At 42.7% G+C, this 19,503-nt stretch overlaps 1 protein-coding gene across 11 annotated transcripts in view; it reads right to left on the minus strand.

Annotated features, from left to right (window-relative positions):
• The window catches only part of stxbp5l (syntaxin binding protein 5L), a 232,826-nt gene that overhangs the window by 116,587 nt on the left and 96,736 nt on the right, over positions 1 to 19,503 (minus strand). For all 11 annotated transcript variants that reach the window (XM_036958794.2, XM_036958792.2, XM_036958790.2 and 8 more), the window contains exon 3: positions 11,967 to 12,048. In XM_036958794.2, coding sequence (XP_036814689.1) covers positions 11,967 to 12,048 — 82 coding nt within the window. The remainder of the gene's footprint in view (positions 1 to 11,966; positions 12,049 to 19,503) is intronic.

Below are 19,503 nucleotides of genomic sequence, written 5' to 3' on the forward strand. Positions count from 1 at the left end.
TGAAATAAACCAAGAGGTTGTGAGTTCAAATCCCAGGTAAGAATGTGTTGAATAATAAATACGCATACACAATGTTAAAGTGAGTCAAATATAAGTAGAAAATAAATGCGATGTGTACGTACAGTTGAAATAGGAAGTTTACATACACCATAGCCAAATACATTTAAACTCAGTTTTTCACAATTCCTGACATTTAATTCAAGTAAAAATTTCCTGCCTTAGGTCAGTTAGTATCACCACTTATTTTAAGAAGGTGAAATGTCAGAAAAATTGTAGAGAGAATGATTTATTTCAGCTTTTATTTCTTTCATCACATTCCCAGTGGATCAGAAGTTTACATACACCAAATTAGTATTTGGTAGCATTGCCTTTAAATGGTTTAACTTGGGTCAAATTTTCAGGTAGCCTTCCACAAGCTTCCCACAATAAGTTGGGGGAATTTTGGCCCATTCCTCCTGACAGTGCTGGTGTAACTGAGTCAGGTTTGTAGGCCTCCTTGCTCTCACTCGCTTTTTCAGTTCTGCCCACACATTTTCTATGGGATTGAGGTCAGGACTATGAGATGGCCATTCCAATACCTTGACTTTGTTGTCCATAAGCCATTTTGCCACAACTTTGGAAGTATGCTTGGGGTCATTGTCCATTTGGAAGACCCATTTGCGACCAAGCTTTAACATCCTGACTGATGTCTTGAGATGTTGCTTCAATATATCCACATAATTTTCCTTGCCTATTGATGCCATCTATTTTGTGAAATGCACCAGTCCCTCCTGCAGCAAAGCACCCCAACAACATGATGCTGCCACCCCCGTGCTTCACGGTTGGGATGGTGTTCTTCGGCTTGGAAGCCTCCCCCTTTGTCCTCCAAACATAACGATTATCAGTTATATTTTTACATTTCATATATATATTTTTGTTTCATCAGACCAGATGACATTTCTCCAAAAAGTATGATCTTTGTCCCCATGTGCAGTTGTAAACCGTAGTCTGGCTTTTTTTATGACGGTTTTGGAGCAGTGGCTTCTTCCTTGCTGAGCGGCCTTTCATGTTAAATCGAGATATGACTAGTTTTACTGTGGATATAGATACTTTTGTACCTGTTTCCTCCAGCATCTTCACAAGGTCCTTTGCTGTTGTTCTGGGATTGATTTGCACTTTTCGCACCAAAGTATGTTCATCTCTAGGAGGCAGAATGCGTCTCCTTCCTGAGCGGTATGATGGCTGAGTGGTCCCATGGTGTTTATACTTGCATACTATTGTTTGTACAGATGAACGTGGTACCTTCAGGCGTATGGAAATTGCTCCCAAGAATGAACCAGACTAGTAGAGGTCTTGAATTTTTTTTTTTTTGGAAGCACCTGCTTTCAATTTCAATTTGAATCCCTCATTTACCCAAGTGTTCCTTTATTTTGGCAGTTCCTGTATATGTGTGGGTGTAAATATCCATTCTAAAGTGTATGTGTCTGTATGTGTGAATGCATGTGTTGACAGTGTCGTGTCTTTGGCTATGCCGGATTAAGTGATATGACATGCTATTCTATAAAATAATTTCTCCGTAATTAATATTACCTGATTGAGCTAATAATGTAAATGTAATTAACTAGAGAGTCGGGGCACCACTAAATAATATTAATAGAGCTGTTATCTTCCGAGTAAACTATTAATAAAGACCTAGTAATATTTTACATCAATAGCAGTCAATATTAATCCTCACCTTAATTCAGTCTCATCTCATCTGCACGAACCCTGGCTAACAAGTTGAATCAGCAATACAAAATTGGGTTTAACTATTTATTTGCTAAATACCTAACTAATCACACAGAATTACACATACACATAATTAATCATAACTTGATTACTAATTACATCATAAAGGGAAACTTCCCTAGCAGGCGGAACAGATATGACAGCTGGTTACACAAAAGAAAAGGGGCTGGGTTTGAGTGAAAGAGCGGGAAGACTGAGGGACACAGGGAGAAGCTGTGCTATCGTAAATACAGTATCTTATGCATTCTAAATTACCGCCCATTTGGAAAAAGAAAATGCAATAAATATTTACTCTGAGCTGTGCTTCAGTAGGTTGGTGGTAGATGGAAGGCCGTGTTGCCCAACCGAGTCCTTTGTCCTTTGAAGAATGTCTCTGCTGGTAAATTGGATACGTTGTAGTAACGTCGTTGTGTGGTAGACGGGATGCTCTGTCTGTTCCTTCCTAACCTGCGTTTGCAGCTGCTGTTGCTAACTCAATGGCTAGGAGGTATCACTTCTGTAGTGAATAAGAGTTCGAAGTTCATACCAGTCGCAACCAAAGCTCACGCTGATGTTTTTTTTTTTTTGATTTTCGTTTTGTAGTTATTATCTGAACCATTCTGACATCGGACCGTCGTCCTCACATCCTCGGAACAGGAAGTTATATTGTCATCAAGGCTTTATATAGGAAGGGAGAGGAGGGCGTGTTTGAAAAGTCCCTTCACAGGGGTGGGCCACTGATTGAGCAGAGCCCTACCTTATGAAAACCCAAATGTCACAATTTAGAAGCTAAAATCACATTTCATCCCATCACGAATAATTCCATATTCAAACATTTAAATTGAACAACAATTCCATGTGAATCCGATAACTCTGATGTGTAGACTTTCCACTGTAGATTTTATGTCATCTTATCATTGTTGAGAATGTCTCAGATGACAACCGAACTGACATCATATTCATTAAGTACCACTGCATGTTCAATTGGTCGGGTTACCAGAATATAGTTCATTTCCCCCCACCTTCTGATGTTCCCAGAATCTCTATGTTAACCAAGGTGTTTGCAAATGTAACATCAGTAGGGTAGAGAGAGGAAAAAGGGGGGAAGAGGGAAGAGGTATTTATGACTGTCATAAAGCTACCCCCAGGCCAACGTCATGACAACAGTAAGCCTAATCAGCGGTCATGCCCAAGTACAGCGAGTAGACACCATCAGAATGCATCTGTATAAGTCTCTGGAGACAGGAGCTGCTTGTGCAGAAACATACAGGTGAGAAATGAGGTCCCCAGACACAGAGGCTGACATTTATTATTTGGAAATGTAGGCCTATGACACAGAGAATCATTAGTTGTGTGTCTACTACGTGTACACACACACAGGACGAACCAAAAATCACACACAGGCAGCGCACACACACACACACACACACACACACACACACACACACACACACACACACACACACACACACACACACACACACACACACACACACACACACACACACACACACACACACACACACACACACACACACACACACACAGAGAGATATTGGGGCCATAGTTCAGACCTGTGAGAGTGAGTGAACAGGATACAATGACTTGGTCCCAAATAGCACCCTATTTCCCATGTAGTGCATTACCTTTGACTGGGGCCCATGGGCTGCCATTTGGGATGCAGAAAATGAGAATTGAGAGGAGAGGGGTCTCTCCCTTACTCGCTGTCATTTTTCACTGAGGGGATGTTGAATGAGGTGTTGAATCAGACTTGTTCCTATAACCCTGTGGATGTATGTGTCTGAACTAGCATTAGCATACTCTGTAGTAAACGATCACCTGAGTATGGTGGATGTTTAAAAAAATAAAAAAAAGATGCATTTAATGTCTGAGAAACATCTTGTAAAGAGAGTCAATGAACTACAGCGTTCCAGGAGGCTGTCCAACAGGATGTATAGTGTCATTTTTATGAAATACGTCATCTCTTGTTGACAGACGCACGCAACATAAATGGTAGTAAAGTCTGTCAACAGACTGTGGATCTGTGACGACTAATGAGGAACTTTGTTCCGGTATGCTGGTTTTCCGTCAATGATCATTTGGACAAAGCACGATCTCACAGGTGCCCACATCTGTCGAATTCCGTTTACGTTCAGGGAGTGGAGACTTTGCAAGTCATGTTAGTATCTTTCTCTTAACATCTCCCCTCAGAATTTTACTTAGCATCTGACGCAATTATGCAAGATTTTAGTTCTGAGTTTCCGAGATTATGAAATATATTTAATTTCTTTCCTCTCTGTGTGAAGGGGGATTATGAGTGAGTGATTACATGAATTCCCAGTACGGTGCAGTAACTGGTGCTGTGGGAAGGCTGCGGGGAGGATGGGACCCAGGGGAACCACGGGGGGATTAGCCCCAGATTAAGGGCTCAATCATGGGAGGAAATTACTCCACATCTCATAGAACATCATATCCCCATGGAACATGCATACAGGCACTAATCCACTGAGATTCCCATCTGGGTAAACATCTTTTCATGAATGTCTTCAGTTGTATTCTGGGACTGTGTGTGTGTGTGTGTGTGTGTGTGTGTGTGTGTGTGTGTGTGTGTGTGTGTGTGTGTGTGTGTGTGTGTGTGTGTGTGTGTGTGTGTGTGTGTGCGCGCGCATATCTTCTATATGCATGTATATCTCCCTGTTTTCAATGTCAGGTACACCATGTTCTACCCAATTAGCTGAGGCGCTAGTTTGAGGTGCTCTGGTTTGGAATACTAATGATTTGAACATTTTGGAGCTAAGTGAAGGGAAGCGTTCTTCAAACTAAGCAGTATACTCTTAGAAAGCAGCAGATTTTTTATTTTATTTATTTATTTCACCTTTATTTAACCAGGTAGGCAAGTTGAGAACAAGTTCTCATTTACAATTGCGACCTGGCCAAGATCAAGCAAAGCAGTTTGACACATACAACGACACAGAGTTACATATGGAGTAAAACAAACATACAGTCAATAATACAGTATAAACAAGTCTAAATACGATGTGAGCAAATGAGGTGAGATAAGGGCGGTAAAGGCAAAAAAAGGCCATGGTGGCAAAGTAAATACAATATAGCAAGTAAAACACTGGAATGGTAGATTTGCAATGGAAGAATGTGCAAAGTGCAAAGTAGAAATAAAAATAATGGGGTGCAAAGGAGCAAAATAAATAAATTTATTAAATACAGTAGGGAAAGAGGTAGTTGTTTGGGCTAAATTATAGGTGGGCTATGTACAGGTGCTGTAATTTTTGAGCTGCTCTGAAAGTTGGTGCTTAAAGCTAGTGAGGGAGATAAGTGTTTCCAGTTTCAGAGATTTTTGTAGTTCGTTCCAGTCATTGGCAGCAGAGAACTGGAAGGAGAGGCAGCCAAAGAAAGAATTGGTTTTGGGGTGACTAGAGAGATATACCTGCTGGAGCGTGTGCTACAGGTGGGAGATGCTATGGTGACCAGCGAGCTGAGATAAGGGGGGACTTTACCTAGCAGGGTCTTGTAGATGACATGGAGCCAGTGGGTTTGGTGACGAGTATGAAGCGAGGGCCAGCCAACGAGAGCGTACAGGTCGCAATGGTGGGTAGTATATGGGGCTTTGGTGACAAAACGGATTGCACTGTGATAGACTGCATCCAATTTGTTGAGTAGGGTATTGGAGGCTATTTTGTAAATGACATCGCCAAAGTCTAGGATTGGTAGGATGGTTAGTTTTACAAGAGTATGTTTGGCAGCATGAGTGAAGGATGCTTTGTTGCGAAATAGGAAGCCAATTCTAGATTTAACTTTGGATTGGAGATGTTTGATATGGGTCTGGAAGGAGAGTTTACAGTCTAACCAGACACCTAAGTATTTGTAGTTGTCCACATGTTCTGTCAGAGCCGTCCAGAGTAGTGATGTTGGACAGGCGGGTAGGTGCAGGTAGCGATCGGTTGAAGAGCATGCATTTAGTTTTACTTGTATTTAAGAGCAATTGGAGGCCACGGAAGGAGAGTTGTATGGCATTGAAGCTTGCCTGGAGGGTTGTTAACATAGTGTCCAAAGAAGGGCCAGAAGTATACAGAATGGTGTCGTCTGCGTAGAGGTGGATCAGAGACTCACCAGCAGCAAGAGCGACCTCATTGATGTATACAGAGAAGAGAGTCGGTCCAAGAATTGAACCCTGTGGCACCCCCATAGAGACTGCCAGAGGTCCGGACAGCAGACCCTCCGATTTGACACACTGAACTCTATCAGAGAAGTAGTTGGTGAACCAGGCGAGGCAATCATTTGAGAAACCAAGGCTGTCGAGTCTGCCGATGAGGATGTGGTGATTGACAGAGTCGAAAGCCTTGGCCAGATCAATGAATACGGCTGCACAGTAATGTTTCTTATCGATGGCGGTTAAGATATCATTTAGGACCTTGAGCGTGGCTGAGGTGCACCAGCTCTGAAACCAGATTGCATAGCAGAGAAGGTATGGTGAGATTCGAAATGGTCGATAATCTGTTTGTTGACTTGGCTTTCGAAGACCTTAGAAAGGCATGGTAGGATAGATATAGGTCTGTAGCAGTTTGGGTCAAGAGTGTCCCCCCCCTTTGAAGAGGGGGATGACCGCAGCTGCTTTCCAATCTTTGGGAAATATATATATATATATATATATATATATATATATATATATATATACGGGACACGACAGGACGAGGACAAAAAGACGTCTGAACTGCTATGCCATCTTAGATCTCATAGACACCCATAGACTTCCAGTCATTACACTAGTATCATCTCAGGAAACTACCTCTGACTTCCTTCATTCTGGACACAGAGACATAATGGTCTCCACGAGTTCATCTGACTCAGGAGAAGTAGATAAAGGGGCCCCATTGCCAAAATCCCGTAGTATCCCTTTAAAATGTGAGAGCTCAACCTTTGCTGTGTATCTTCCCGGTTCCTCCTCCATCTCAGTTAAAAACATGGCAGCTACTTCATAACACCATATTAGCATATGAAGGATAGGAGGTTGGTATAAACCACAATAAATTAATCTCCACAAAATAATTAAGCAGCCTGGAAAATAATGAACGATATAATTGCTTGTGTTTTTCCACCCTCTGTCTGTTTTGGTGTCAGTGAACCCTTATCCTGTTTCAGTGAGCTCTGGTTGTGTTGGCTGGCTAATAGCATTAACTTGGATATGCTCAACTAATCCATGTCAAATTTGACTGATGGAGTACACAGCGATGATTAGCTAGCACCTTCAGGAGATTAAGAGATCTGATATTGCCCTTCATTCTGTTTGCTTCCCTGCCTATCTCACGTTCTCTCACTCTCTCTCACAATCAAATCAAATCCAAATCAAAGTTTAGCATATGTTATAGCGGGTGCAGAAAAATGCTTATGTTACTAGCTCCTAACAATGCAGTAAAATGTCAAGCAAGTACACAAATAATAAAAAAAAGTATAAATAAAAAATATGTAATCTTGAAATGTCAGAACGAATCCAAGTAATCCAAATGCAATCTATGCATACATCCACCTCTCTCTCTTTCTTTCTGTCCTCAAATGTTCGCTCTCAAACTTCCTCTGTGTCTAGCAGGGTGGTAATTCTTTGTGTGTGCTTGTCAATCACGATCCCGTCACCCAGGCTAGTAGACAGAAGGGAGACAGCGCGCTTATTGTGTTTACAGAAACATGCTCTCTGTCGCCTTTCTTCAAAGACATGCAACAGAGCGCAGGAACGAAACGAGGATGCTGTTAGTTGCAAGGAGGGTGGGGAGCGATAAAGGGGAGGAGAGCAGCGATTAATGAACCACAGGTTCAGAGATACTGTGTAAAGTCATAAATAGCGCTCACCTCATTTATTTATACCACATTGTTAGAGAGGACTGCATTTGTATGTGTTCAGGTAAAACCAAGCCATAAAACTGTCTGCCATTAGCTGTTTGCACATTCCTCCATATAATGCCTGTTCTGCTCCTCTAAAATGTCACTATTTCCTGGTCAGAAGTTAATATCCTTGATCTCCCCAGGTGGCTGTTTACCTGGATGCTCTGCTTCACTTGGCTCCTCTAGACCACTCTACTCTGCTCCAGCTCCCCCTGAAACCCAACAGTCTGTTCTACAGATGCCTTGACAACCTCTCTCTTACAGTACTATCCATATTAAAAAGAACCATTCTAATAATATATGCCATTTAGCAGAACACTTTTATCCAAAGCAACATCGGTCATGCACTTCACATATGGGTGATCTCGGGAATCAAAGCCTGGCGTAGGAACCGCTATGCTTTACCAACTGAGCTCTGATCCACCGAGCCCATTTACTAATCAGATGTATAATTCATGGAACAAATCATTCACATTAGCAAACAAACAATCTAATTAGCCTTTAGTCGCACTCTGACATAAAGAACAAGCCTTTGTCCTCTGGAGTGAATAAGTCCAGCTGGGATCAAACCTGAACAGGGACACTGAGGCTATAATTATGAGAGGTGACCCAATGCAAAGCTGAATGACAGTAGAGGTGAATGACAGCAGGGCTCTGACATGCAACAAATCAGGGCAATAACATATTAATAAAGAGTGAAAACAATATCCATGTTGGTCCACCACACCAACAATACAGCATCCCCAAGAATCCTGACCCAGTGTCTGTGTTTGCTGAGAGCTGTATTTGAATGTAAAGTAGCTGGGCTCTCATTAGCCAGAGGCTTATTATTGACTGGGTGTGTGAGGGAGGCAGAGGCATGCAGGTCAGGAGTGGCCCTACAGGGCCCCAACAGCTAATCAGCCTGTTGAATGTCAAGGGGCTGCTAGCTGGGCTGTATGTGTGTCTAACATCAGTGTTCCGTACTAGACAACCCACACACCACCGCATCAGAGCCATCAGAACTGTGTCAAGATCAGTGCTGTGAGTCACTGGAGGATATGAGAGGCCAGTGTTTTTCCCTGTGAGCGTAGAATATAATAATATATGCTATTTAGCAGAAGCTTTTATCCAAAGCAACTTACGTGTGCTTCTATTTGAAGTATGCTTGGCCCCAGGAATCAAACCCACAATACTGGCGTCGCAAGTGCCATGCTCTGCCAACTGAGCCACACAAGAGCGCAGTGTGAGAGTGTGAGAGAGAGACGGATAAAATAAATGTCCATATCCTGTATTTGTGTACATGCCTGTGTCAACAGGTACAGTGCCTTCAGAAAATATTCACACCCCTTGACTTTTTCCACATTTTGATTTTGATTTTGTGTCACTGGCCTACACACAATACCCCATAATGTCAAAGTGGAAATGTGTTTTTAGAACTGTCTACAAATTCATTTAAAATATGAAAATCTGAAATGTCTTGAGTCAGTAAGTATTCAACTAATTGGTTATGGCAAGCCTAAGTTCAGGAGTGCACATGTGCTTAACAAGTCAGTAATTGTGTCTAACATGATCTCATCTCTGTACCCTACACATACAATTATCTGTAAGGTCCTTCAGTTGAGCAATGAATCTCAAACACAGGTCCAACCCCAAAGACAAGGAAGGTTTTCCAATGCTTCGCAAAGAAATGCACATATTGGTAGTTGGGGAGCAAAAGGCACACATTGAAAATCCGTTTCAACATGGTGAAGTTATGTATTACTCTTTGGATGGTGTATCAACACACCCAGTAACTACAAAGATACAGATAGAGTTTAATGGCTATTATAGCAGAAAACGGAGGATGGATCAACAACATTGTAGTTACTCCACAATACTAACCTAAATGTCATAGTGAAACGAAGGAAGCATGTACAGAATACACATATTCCAAAACATGCATCCTGTTTGCAATAAGGCACTTAAGAAATACTTTTTAAAAATGTGGCAGAAAATGAACTTTATGTCCGGAATACAAAGCGTTATGTTTGGGGCGAATCAGCACATCAATGAGTACCACTCTTAATATTTTCAAGCATGGTGGTGGCTGCATCATGTTATGGGTGTGCTTGTCATTGGCAAGGACAAGGGAGATTTTGGGGGATGAAAATAAATGAAATAGAGCTCAGCACAGGCTTTCCAACAAACTATGGGAGACAAGTTCACCTTTCAGCAGAACAATAGCCTAAAACACCTGGCCAACTGTACACTGGAGTTGCGTACCAAGATGACATTCAATGGTCCTGAGTGGCCTAGTTACAGTTTTGACTTAAATTGACTTGAGAATCTATGGCAAGAGATGAAAATGGCTGTCTAGCAATGATCAACAACAACTAACTTGACAAAGCTTGAAGAGTTTCAAAAAACATTGTACAATCCAGGTGTGCAAAGCTTTTAAAGACTCACAGCTGTAATCGCGCCAAAGCCAATTCTAACCCAATTCTAATCTGACTCAGGGGTGTGAATACTTATGTAAATGAGATATTTCTGTATTTAAATTAGATATTTCTGTGTTTTCACTTGCCATTATGGGGTATTGTGTGTAGATGGGTGAGAAAATCAATTTTGAATTCAGGCCGTAACACGACACGTCAAGGGGTATGAATACTTTCTCAAGGCACTGCATTTGTGTACATGTCTGTGTCAATGTTCGGTTCCACATGTTCCACATGTTCCACATGTGTGGAACTAGTATATGCATACGAGGAAATGTGATTATCAGACATTGATTTGAAGTGTGGAGTATACAGTTCATCAGAATTTTTTTACATTGGTTTTGAATAAAACATTCTGCTCTGCCTTCGATAGTTGTGTTTGTTTTCACCAGTACACTAAACTATGGGGGTTTGAAATAATTTCACTATTCGAGCGGCGACTAGTGTGGGCGGCCTGTAGCTCGTAAATCGTGGAGTTGAGTTTAGTCGTCTAACCCGTTGGTTGCTCGATGTAGCCTTTTTATTTCACTAACTTTTAATTCGGTCCTTTTATTCCATATTTTGTGAACTTTTACTCCACTCGCTACACATTGAACCTCTTTGATGCGTTGTTTGGCAAACATAAGCAACAAGACATTTTAATATAATTTAGAAAAATACATTTCAGTGGTAGAATCTGCCTAAAATTCATATTTTTTTCCTCCCAAAAACAAATATTCACAAGTATTTGCATACCAATGTCTGTTCGGATATTTGAATATTCAAATGGCCATGCACATCCCTACACTACACACAGTGATTATATTATCCACATTCTGAAGGGAAAATATGCTTCTAGCTTCACATGAATGGGCATTAAAAAAGCCAACTCTAACATCTATCAATATCTCTCCTCTCTCTCTCTCCCTGTCTTTCTCTCCTTTCCTTTCTCTCTCTGTATCTCTCCCCTCTCTTTCCTATATCACTCTCTCCCTACACACAAGATAAGGACATTAATGACCCCCTTCCTTCCCTCTTGTCACAGTAATTAGCCACCCCCTCACACACAAAGAACTAATATCACACACTGCTGCAGCTGTGCTCCCCCCCCACCACATGCACACACAATTACTAACAGGGGCGTATTACAGAAAGTGACAGTGAGTGAAGGGAGACGAACTCGTGATGCTCGTAGTCGAAGACTGCTGCTCAGACCACTGAGCCACCACAGTTCAAAATGCTCTAGCTAGCCGGGAGAATACTTGACATCCACCCCTCATAAAGCCCCATCTTCCCCCACCAAACACCCCTCCATATCCCCCATCTCCCACCACCCATCCATCTCCCCCGCTCCACACCCCTCATAGTTGCTAAATAACAGTGCTACCATTAGTCATAACCATCCTAAAAGAGTGTTGAGTCAAGGTTTGAAATCAATAGGGAGTCTGTGAACTGTGAATGTATCTGCCCAGAACAAGATTTAGAACAGAGCTAAATTCAAAGTATGAAGAGGAATGGTAGAACTCTTAGCTTCTATTACAGATGATGTGTTCTCAGTTGGGTGAACTGGAGGTGCACTCCATGTTTGTTGGCCATATTGCCTTCACCCATACTATATTTTCAGATGAGAGGCAAAGAGAAGAGGCCTTTTGACCAGTGTTTCCCATTTTTGTTATAGACCCGGACAAGCTCACCTGAATCAACGTGTCAACTAATCATCAAGCCCTCAATGAGTTGAATCAGGTGAGTTTGTCAAGGGTAACAACAAAAACGTGTGCTGTTGGGGATACTCAAGGACTGGAAATGGGAAGCACTGCTTGTAGACGACTGAGAAGATTGTTATATGAAGGCATCAGGGAGGGAATCTTACCTTGAATAGAATAGATTTAGTCTTACCTCGTTGATGAGGAACTGTAGCTGGAGGACAGCGGCTCCACTTTCATGCTGGCTATAGCAGTCCACACCAGGCCGTCCCAGGCTGATGACATCACAGAGTCAAGGAAGCAACCAGGAAGTAGAATGCATTGGCATAGCACAGGACAATGTCTAGCGCACACATGCACATTTGCACACACACACACATTTGCACGCATTGGCAGACACAGAAAAATACACACACACGGTAGGATGCATTGGCATAGGACAGGACCATGTCTAGCACCGACTGTATGAGCAGGATAAAACATGAAAAACACGGAATCAACCAGTGGAGATTCCTCAGAGGAGGAAGGGGAGGACCATCCTCCTCAGAGAATTTCATAAAAATAAAAACAGTGAAACGTTAAAAAAGTTACCCTTTTTAGATAAAATTATACTAAATATATTGTCACCAAATAATTGTTTTGCAATGAAGGTCTACAGTAGCCTCAACAGCACTCTGTAGGATAGCACAATGGTGTAGCCGGAGGACAGCTAGTTTCCATTCTCCTCTTGGTACATTGACTTCAATATAAATCCTAGGAGGCTCATGGTTCTCACCCCCTTCCATATACTTACACAGTAGTTATGACAACTTCCGGAGGACGTCCTCTAACGTATCAGAGCTCTGGCAGCATGAACTGAAATGTTGTCCACCCAATCAAAGGATAAGAAAATCAATCTAATACTGAAAGGATAAGCTACAGCTAACTTGAATGGCCATGCATCAAATGTGGTGAGTAGTGGACTCAAAGAGAGAGAAAGACAATAGTTGAACAGTTTTGAACTAATTAATTTCTTTAAAAAAAAGGGGAAGCAAGAGAGAGAGAGAGAGAGAGAAAGCTAGCTATATTTTGTTATATTCTTTTAACTTTCACTGGGCTAGCAAATGCAGCTAGCTAGTTTCAAACACCTGGCTGAAACAGAGAGAGATGCTATTTTAGCTAGATGGCTATGGCTATCCAACACTGTAATTCTTCCAAGTCAAGGTAAGCTTTTAGTTTTATGAATTTATTGCAATTGTGGCCCGCCGGTGTAAATGCTTGCTGACTGTACACTGCACTGCATGATTGTAGCGAGTTTACTAGCACGTTAGTTCTAGTAGCTATGTTGACTATGACGTTAGCTAATACGGTGACCACAACGATGTAGGCTGTGTGTAGTGGTTATTGGTTATGATATGAAGGTTTGACTTGGAAAGATTTTTTTCCTGGTCACAGACAGCGAAGGTGTTGTGCACTGAAGTCCACAAGCGAAGGGAAAAGGTGAGAGGAGGAGAGCATAGAGATGCGAAGAGGAATTATACGAGCAAAGTGATCAATGCTGTTTGTATGTGGCTGCTATGAAAGAGTGTGCAAGGCAAGAGTGTGCAAGGCGGTATTAAAGGTCTGCCACCTTTATTACTCAAATTGTTTCTCTCGACCTGTGTGCACCTACGTTCCAAACGTTCAGTCATAGACTAGGTTGTAGCAACCTCATGATGGGTACAGGGAACATTCGAGAATCATGTAGTAGCCTAAACCGATCGCCGTTACATTGAGCAGGGTGAGCGGAATATGAATGACAGTCATCCGATATGCTGTAGGAGAAATAAGGACATGCTCATTAAAAAAAAGACTGTCCTCTCTCATCTTAAACGGCACCGACCTCCACTGGAGCCAGCTGAATATTTAGAAATGATGTAATAGTCGTAGGCTGCAGGGCAGGACACTGAAACGTTATTTCTCCTGGTTAGGTGTAATAAAATATGGAATGTAATGAACTCTCTAGGTGAGTAGCGTTCCTGTATTAAACACTGACTTCGGGAGTGAAGTGAATAAAGTACATTAGTGGTCTTGTAAAACCACACTTACACCCATTCTGTCCTCTCTTTCCCTGGATAACATGGCTAACTTTCCAGAGTAGCTCTCTTAAACAATGAGTCATAGGACTGGAAACAGGAGGGAAACAGGAGGGGTGGAGTGTGTGTGTGTGTGTGGGGGGGAGGAACGCAACGAACACACACATTTTTTTAAATTGGATTTAGGTTCAAAACACAAAATTCCTTTACGTTGATGACTTTTTACAAATACAATCAGTTTTCCACATTGATTCAACGTCATCACAATTGTATATATATATATTTTAATGACGTTGGAACAACGTTGATTCACACAGTTTCTGCCCAGTGGGCTGTTATTGTTGTGGAAGTACTCTCTCTGTGTCAAAAAGAACATGCCTGAGGGATGGAGTAATGAGGGGACCCCAGGAGAGGATATCAGGCCACTTTGAGACACACTGCCTGCATCCCAAATTGCGCCCTATTCCCTGTTTAGCGGTGGGGATGGACATAACATTTACATCTGCAGAACAATTATATCACTATAAGAATCATATCTCCAGAGCAATCATGTTTCCAGAACAATTATATCTCTATAAGAATCATATCTCCAGAGCAATCATGTTTCCAGAACAATTATGTCTCTATAAGAATCATATCTCCAGAGCAATCATGTTTCCAGAACAATTATATCTCTATAAGAATCATATCTCCAGAGCAATCATGTTTCCAGAACAATTATATCTCTATAAGAATCATATCTCCAGAGCAATCATGTTTCCAGAACAATTATATCTCTATAAGAATCATATCTCCAGAGCAATCATGTTTCCAGAACAATTATATCTCTATAAGAATCATATCTCCAGAGCAATCATGTTTCCAGAACAATTATATCTCTATAAGAATCATATCTCCAGAGCAATCATGTTTCCAGAACAATTATATCTCTATAAGAATCATATCTCCAGAGCAATCATGTTTCCAGAACAATTATATCTCTATAAGAATCATATCTCCAGAGCAATCATGTTTCCAGAACAATTATATCTCTATAAGAATCATATCTCCAGAGCAATCATGTTTCCAGAACAATTATATCTCTATAAGAATCATATCTCCAGAGCAATCATGTTTCCAGAACAATTATATCTCTATAAGAATCATATCTCCAGAGCAATCATGTTTCCAGAACAATTATGTCTCTATAAGAATCATATCTCCAGAGCAATCATGTTTCCAGAACAATTATATCTCTATAAGAATCATATCTCCAGAGCAATCATGTTTCCAAAACAATTATATCTATATAAGAATCATATCTCCAGAGCAATCATGTTTCCAGAACAATTATATCTCTATAAGAATCATATCTCCAGAGCAATCATGTTTCCAGAACAATTATATCTCTATAAGAATCATATCTCCAGAGCAATCATGTTTCCAGAACAATTATATCTCTATAAGAATCATATCTCCAGAGCAATCATGTTTCCAGAACAATTATATCTCTATAAGAATCATATCTCCAGAGCAATCATGTTTCCAGAACAATTATATCTCTATAAGAATCATATCTCCAGAGCAATCATGTTTCCAGAACAATTATATCTCTATAAGAATCATATCTCCAGAGCAATCATGTTTCCAGAACAATTATATCTCTATAAGAATCATATCTCCAGAGCAATCATGTTTCCAGAACAATTATGTCTCTATAAGAATCATATCTCCAGAGCAATCATGTTTCCAGAACAATTATATCTCTATAAGAATCATATCTCCAGAGCAATCATGTTTCCAGAACAATTATATCTCTATAAGAATCATATCTCCAGAGCAATCATGTTTCCAGAACAATTATATCTCTATAAGAATCATATCTCCAGAGCAATCATGTTTCCAGAACAATTATATCTCTATAAGAATCATATCTCCAGAGCAATCATGTTTCCAGAACAATTATATCACTATAAGAATCATATCTCCAGAGCAATCATGTTTCCAGAACAATTATATCTCAAAGCAAAGCAAATGATAGCCAAAAACAATTTCCCACATCCCAGTGGAAACCAAAGTGCTATTTGATTATGTTTGTTTCTGCCCCCCCCCCCCCCCCCACACCCCCCCACCCCATACACACACTAATGAACGAGGCCAACCCAACCAGTGTTCAGCCAGTACAGTATGTTGATGCCCTGCTCTCTATCTGTTGTAGAACAGAGGTGTGTGGCTGTAGAGGCAGCGTTCTGGTTGACTACATAAGGGGACAACACAAGGTGTCAGGACAGATACATCTGTGCCACAGGAGGTGTGCTACTGCTTTTTCAGCCACCTCACACACACACACACAGACGCACGCACACGCACACACACACACACACACACACACTTCCGACAAGGACAAGGTCATGGGACCTCTAATTTGACTCCCAGACACGATAAACAGTGTGATATAAAACAGAGAAACATGTATGCAGCGTGCTTGTCAAACATGCTGTTGCTAACACCACAGCAACAAGGTTGAGCAATTCGGAGTAAAATCGAGTGGACAGGGCCTTCCATGCGCATGCATCCATGTTCAGCAGATGAAGAGAAGATGGCGAAAGAACTGTTTCCAGGCCCAGCCAATATATTAAGTACAACTGTGGCTGTCCACTTGAATTGAGATTGGCTGGGCATCTCTTTTTTCTCTCTAGTTAGGGAGGCACTTCTAATCAAAATCAATACTGCAGGTAATCACACTCCCAAAAGCCTTTAAACAAGCACATTTCAAGAACATTAGCAAGAACGGCCTCTTTTGTGTGTGTGTGTGTGTGTGTTTGTGTGTATGTATGCCTACATTTGAAACTCTTTGTGTGTCTAGCTGTGTCAGCCTCTATGCTTCATGTGTATTCTCTATGCACATTATCACCAGTGAGGGAGCGTGCAAAGCATGCAGACAGGCGTGCTGTGCGGGGGGGTTTGGCTGAGCAGGGCTCGTGGGCGGCGGGGGATCGGCAGAATTAACAATCCGTGACCGTCCCATTTCCCATTCGTTCCCCAGGAGGGAGGAGGTGGTTGATGAGAGGGAGAAGGGAGTGACAAGCGAGGGGGGACCGTAACTCATTCTTCTCATCCCTCTTTCCCTGGCGCCCTGTCTACCACTCCTCCTTCTTTCCCTCCAGTCTCCCTCTCGCCGTAATGACTGGACAGCCACTGAACAGAAGAGAGAGAGAAGGGAGGGAAAAGAGAGAGAAGGGAGGGTACAAGGGAAAAGGGAGAGAAAGGAGGGTACGAGGGAAGAGAGAGAAGAGATGGTACGAGGGAAAAGAGAGAGAAGGGAGGGAAAAGAGAGAGAAGTGAGGGTACGAGGGAAGAGAGAGAAGGGATGGTACGAGGGAAAAGAGAGAGAAGGGAGGGGAAAGAGAGAGAAGTGAGGGTACGAGGGAAGAGAGAGAAGGGATGGTACGAGGGAAAAGAGAGAGAAGGGAGGGAAAAGAGAGAGACGGGAGGGTACGAGGGAAAAGAGAGAGAAGGGATGGTACGAGGGAAAAGAGAGAGAAGGGATGGTACGAGGGAAAGAGAGAGAAGGTATGGTACGAGGGAAAAGAGAGAGAAGGGATGGTACGAGGGAAAAGAGAGAGAAGGGAGGGTACGAGGGAAAAGAGAGAGAAGGGATGGTACGAGGGAAAAGAGAGAGAAGGGATGGTACGAGGGAAAGAGAGAGAAGGTAGGGAAAAGAGAGAGAAGGGAGGGTACGAGGGAAAAGAGAGAGAAGGGAGAGAAAAGAGAGAGAAGGGAGGGTACGAGGGAAAAGAGAGAAGGGATGGTATGAGGGAAAAGAGAGAGAAGGGAGGGTACGAGTGAAAAGAGAGAGAAGGGAGGGTAGGAGGGAAAAGAGAGAGAAGGGATGGTATGAGGGAAAAGAGAGAGAAGGGAGGGCACGAGTGAAAAGAGAGAGAAGGGAGGGTAGGAGGGAAAAGAGAGAGAAGGGAGGGCACGAGTGAAAAGAGAGAGAAGGGAGGGTAGGAGGGAAAAGAGAGAGAAGGGAGGGTAGGAGGGAAAAGAGAGAGAAGGGAGGGTATGAGGGAAAAGAGAGAGAAGGGAGGGTAGGAGGGAAAAGAGAGAGAAGGGATGGTAGGAGGGAAAAGAGAGAGAAGGGATGGTATGAGGGAATAGAGAGAGAAGGGAGGGTAGGAGGGAAAAGAGACAGAAGGGATGGTACGAGGGAAAAGAGAGAGAAGGGAGGGCACGAGTGAAAAGAGAGAGAAGGGAAGGTAGGAGGGAAAATAGAGAGTAGGAAGGGTAGGAGGGAAAAGAGAGAGAAGGGAGGGTAGGAGGGAAAAGAGAGAGAAGGGAGGGTAGGAGGGAAAAGAGAGAGAAGGGAGGGTAGGAGGGAAAAGAGAGAGAAGGGAGGGTAGGAGGGAAAAGAGAGAGAAGGGAGGGTAGGAGGGAAAAGAGAGAGAAGGGAGGGTAGGAGGGAAAAGAGAGAGAAGGGAGGGCACGAGTGAAAAGAGAGAGAAGGGATGGTACGAGGGAAAAGAGAGAGAAGGGATGGTACGAGGGAAAAGAGAGAGAAGGGAGGGTACGAGGGAAAAGAGAGAGAAGGGAGGGTAGGAGGGAAAAGAGAGAGAAGGGAGGGTAGGAGGGAAAAGAGAGAGAAGGGAGGGTAGGAGGGAAAAGAGAGAGAAGGGAGGGTAGGAGGGAAAAGAGAGAGAAGGGAGGGTAGGAGGGAAAAGAGAGAGAAGGGAGGGCACGAGTGAAAAGAGAGAGAAGGGATGGTACGAGGGAAAAGAGAGAGAAGGGATGGTACGAGGGAAAAGAGAGAGAAGGGATGGTACGAGGGAAAAGAGAGAGAAGGGATGGTACGAGGGAAAGAGAGAGAAGGTAGGGAAAAGAGAGAGAAGGGAGGGTACGAGGGAAAAGAGAGAGAAGGGAGAGAAAAGAGAGAGAAGGGAGGGTAGGAGGGAAAAGAGAGAGAAGGGAGGGTAGGAGGGAAGAGAGAGAGAAGGGAGGGTAGGAGGGAAAAGAGAGAGAAGGGAGGGTAGGAGGGAAAAGAGAGAGAAGGGATGGTATGAGGGAAAAGAGAGAGAAGGGAGGGTAGGAGGGAAAAGAGAGAGAAGGGATGGTATGAGGGAAAAGAGAGAGAAGGGAAGGTAGGAGGGAAAAGAGACAGAAGGGATGGTACGAGGGAAAAGAGAGAGAAGGGATGGTATGAATGGGAATGGATGGTATGGGTCTTAGGTCTAATTGTGCTCTCTGCATGGTTGCCTGTTAATTGGTCCTGGTTTAATTAGTTTGATAAACACACACATGGGACCCAGACTGCATGGGAGCCACTACAGAGACACACACACAGCCAGGACAGGAGATGCCAGAATGGCTGCTGCTGTCTAAGATGGATCATTACCTCTGTGCCAGCCTGCTCTCACTGCCTGTATCCCAAATGGCATAGTATGCCCTATATAGTGCACTACTGTTGACCAGGGCCTATAAGGCACTATGTAGGGAATAGAGTGCCATTTGGGATCCATTCACTTACAGTATGGTTGTTAATACACAGCAGCCTGGGCCGTGGCCTTGTGTATGCTACCCAGAGACATAGGAGAGGTTGGCCAACTGGGGTCGAGATTGAGTTTTGATCGGGTGCCAACTTGGCACCAAAAGCTTATAGTAAAGGAGTTTGGTAAACCAAGCAAATGATCCCATTCCTAG

The sequence above is a fragment of the Oncorhynchus mykiss genome, chromosome 22 (genome assembly GCF_057628025.1).
Source record: "Oncorhynchus mykiss isolate SJ-2025 chromosome 22, ASM5762802v1, whole genome shotgun sequence".
NCBI classification, from domain to species: Eukaryota; Metazoa; Chordata; class Actinopteri; order Salmoniformes; family Salmonidae; genus Oncorhynchus; species Oncorhynchus mykiss.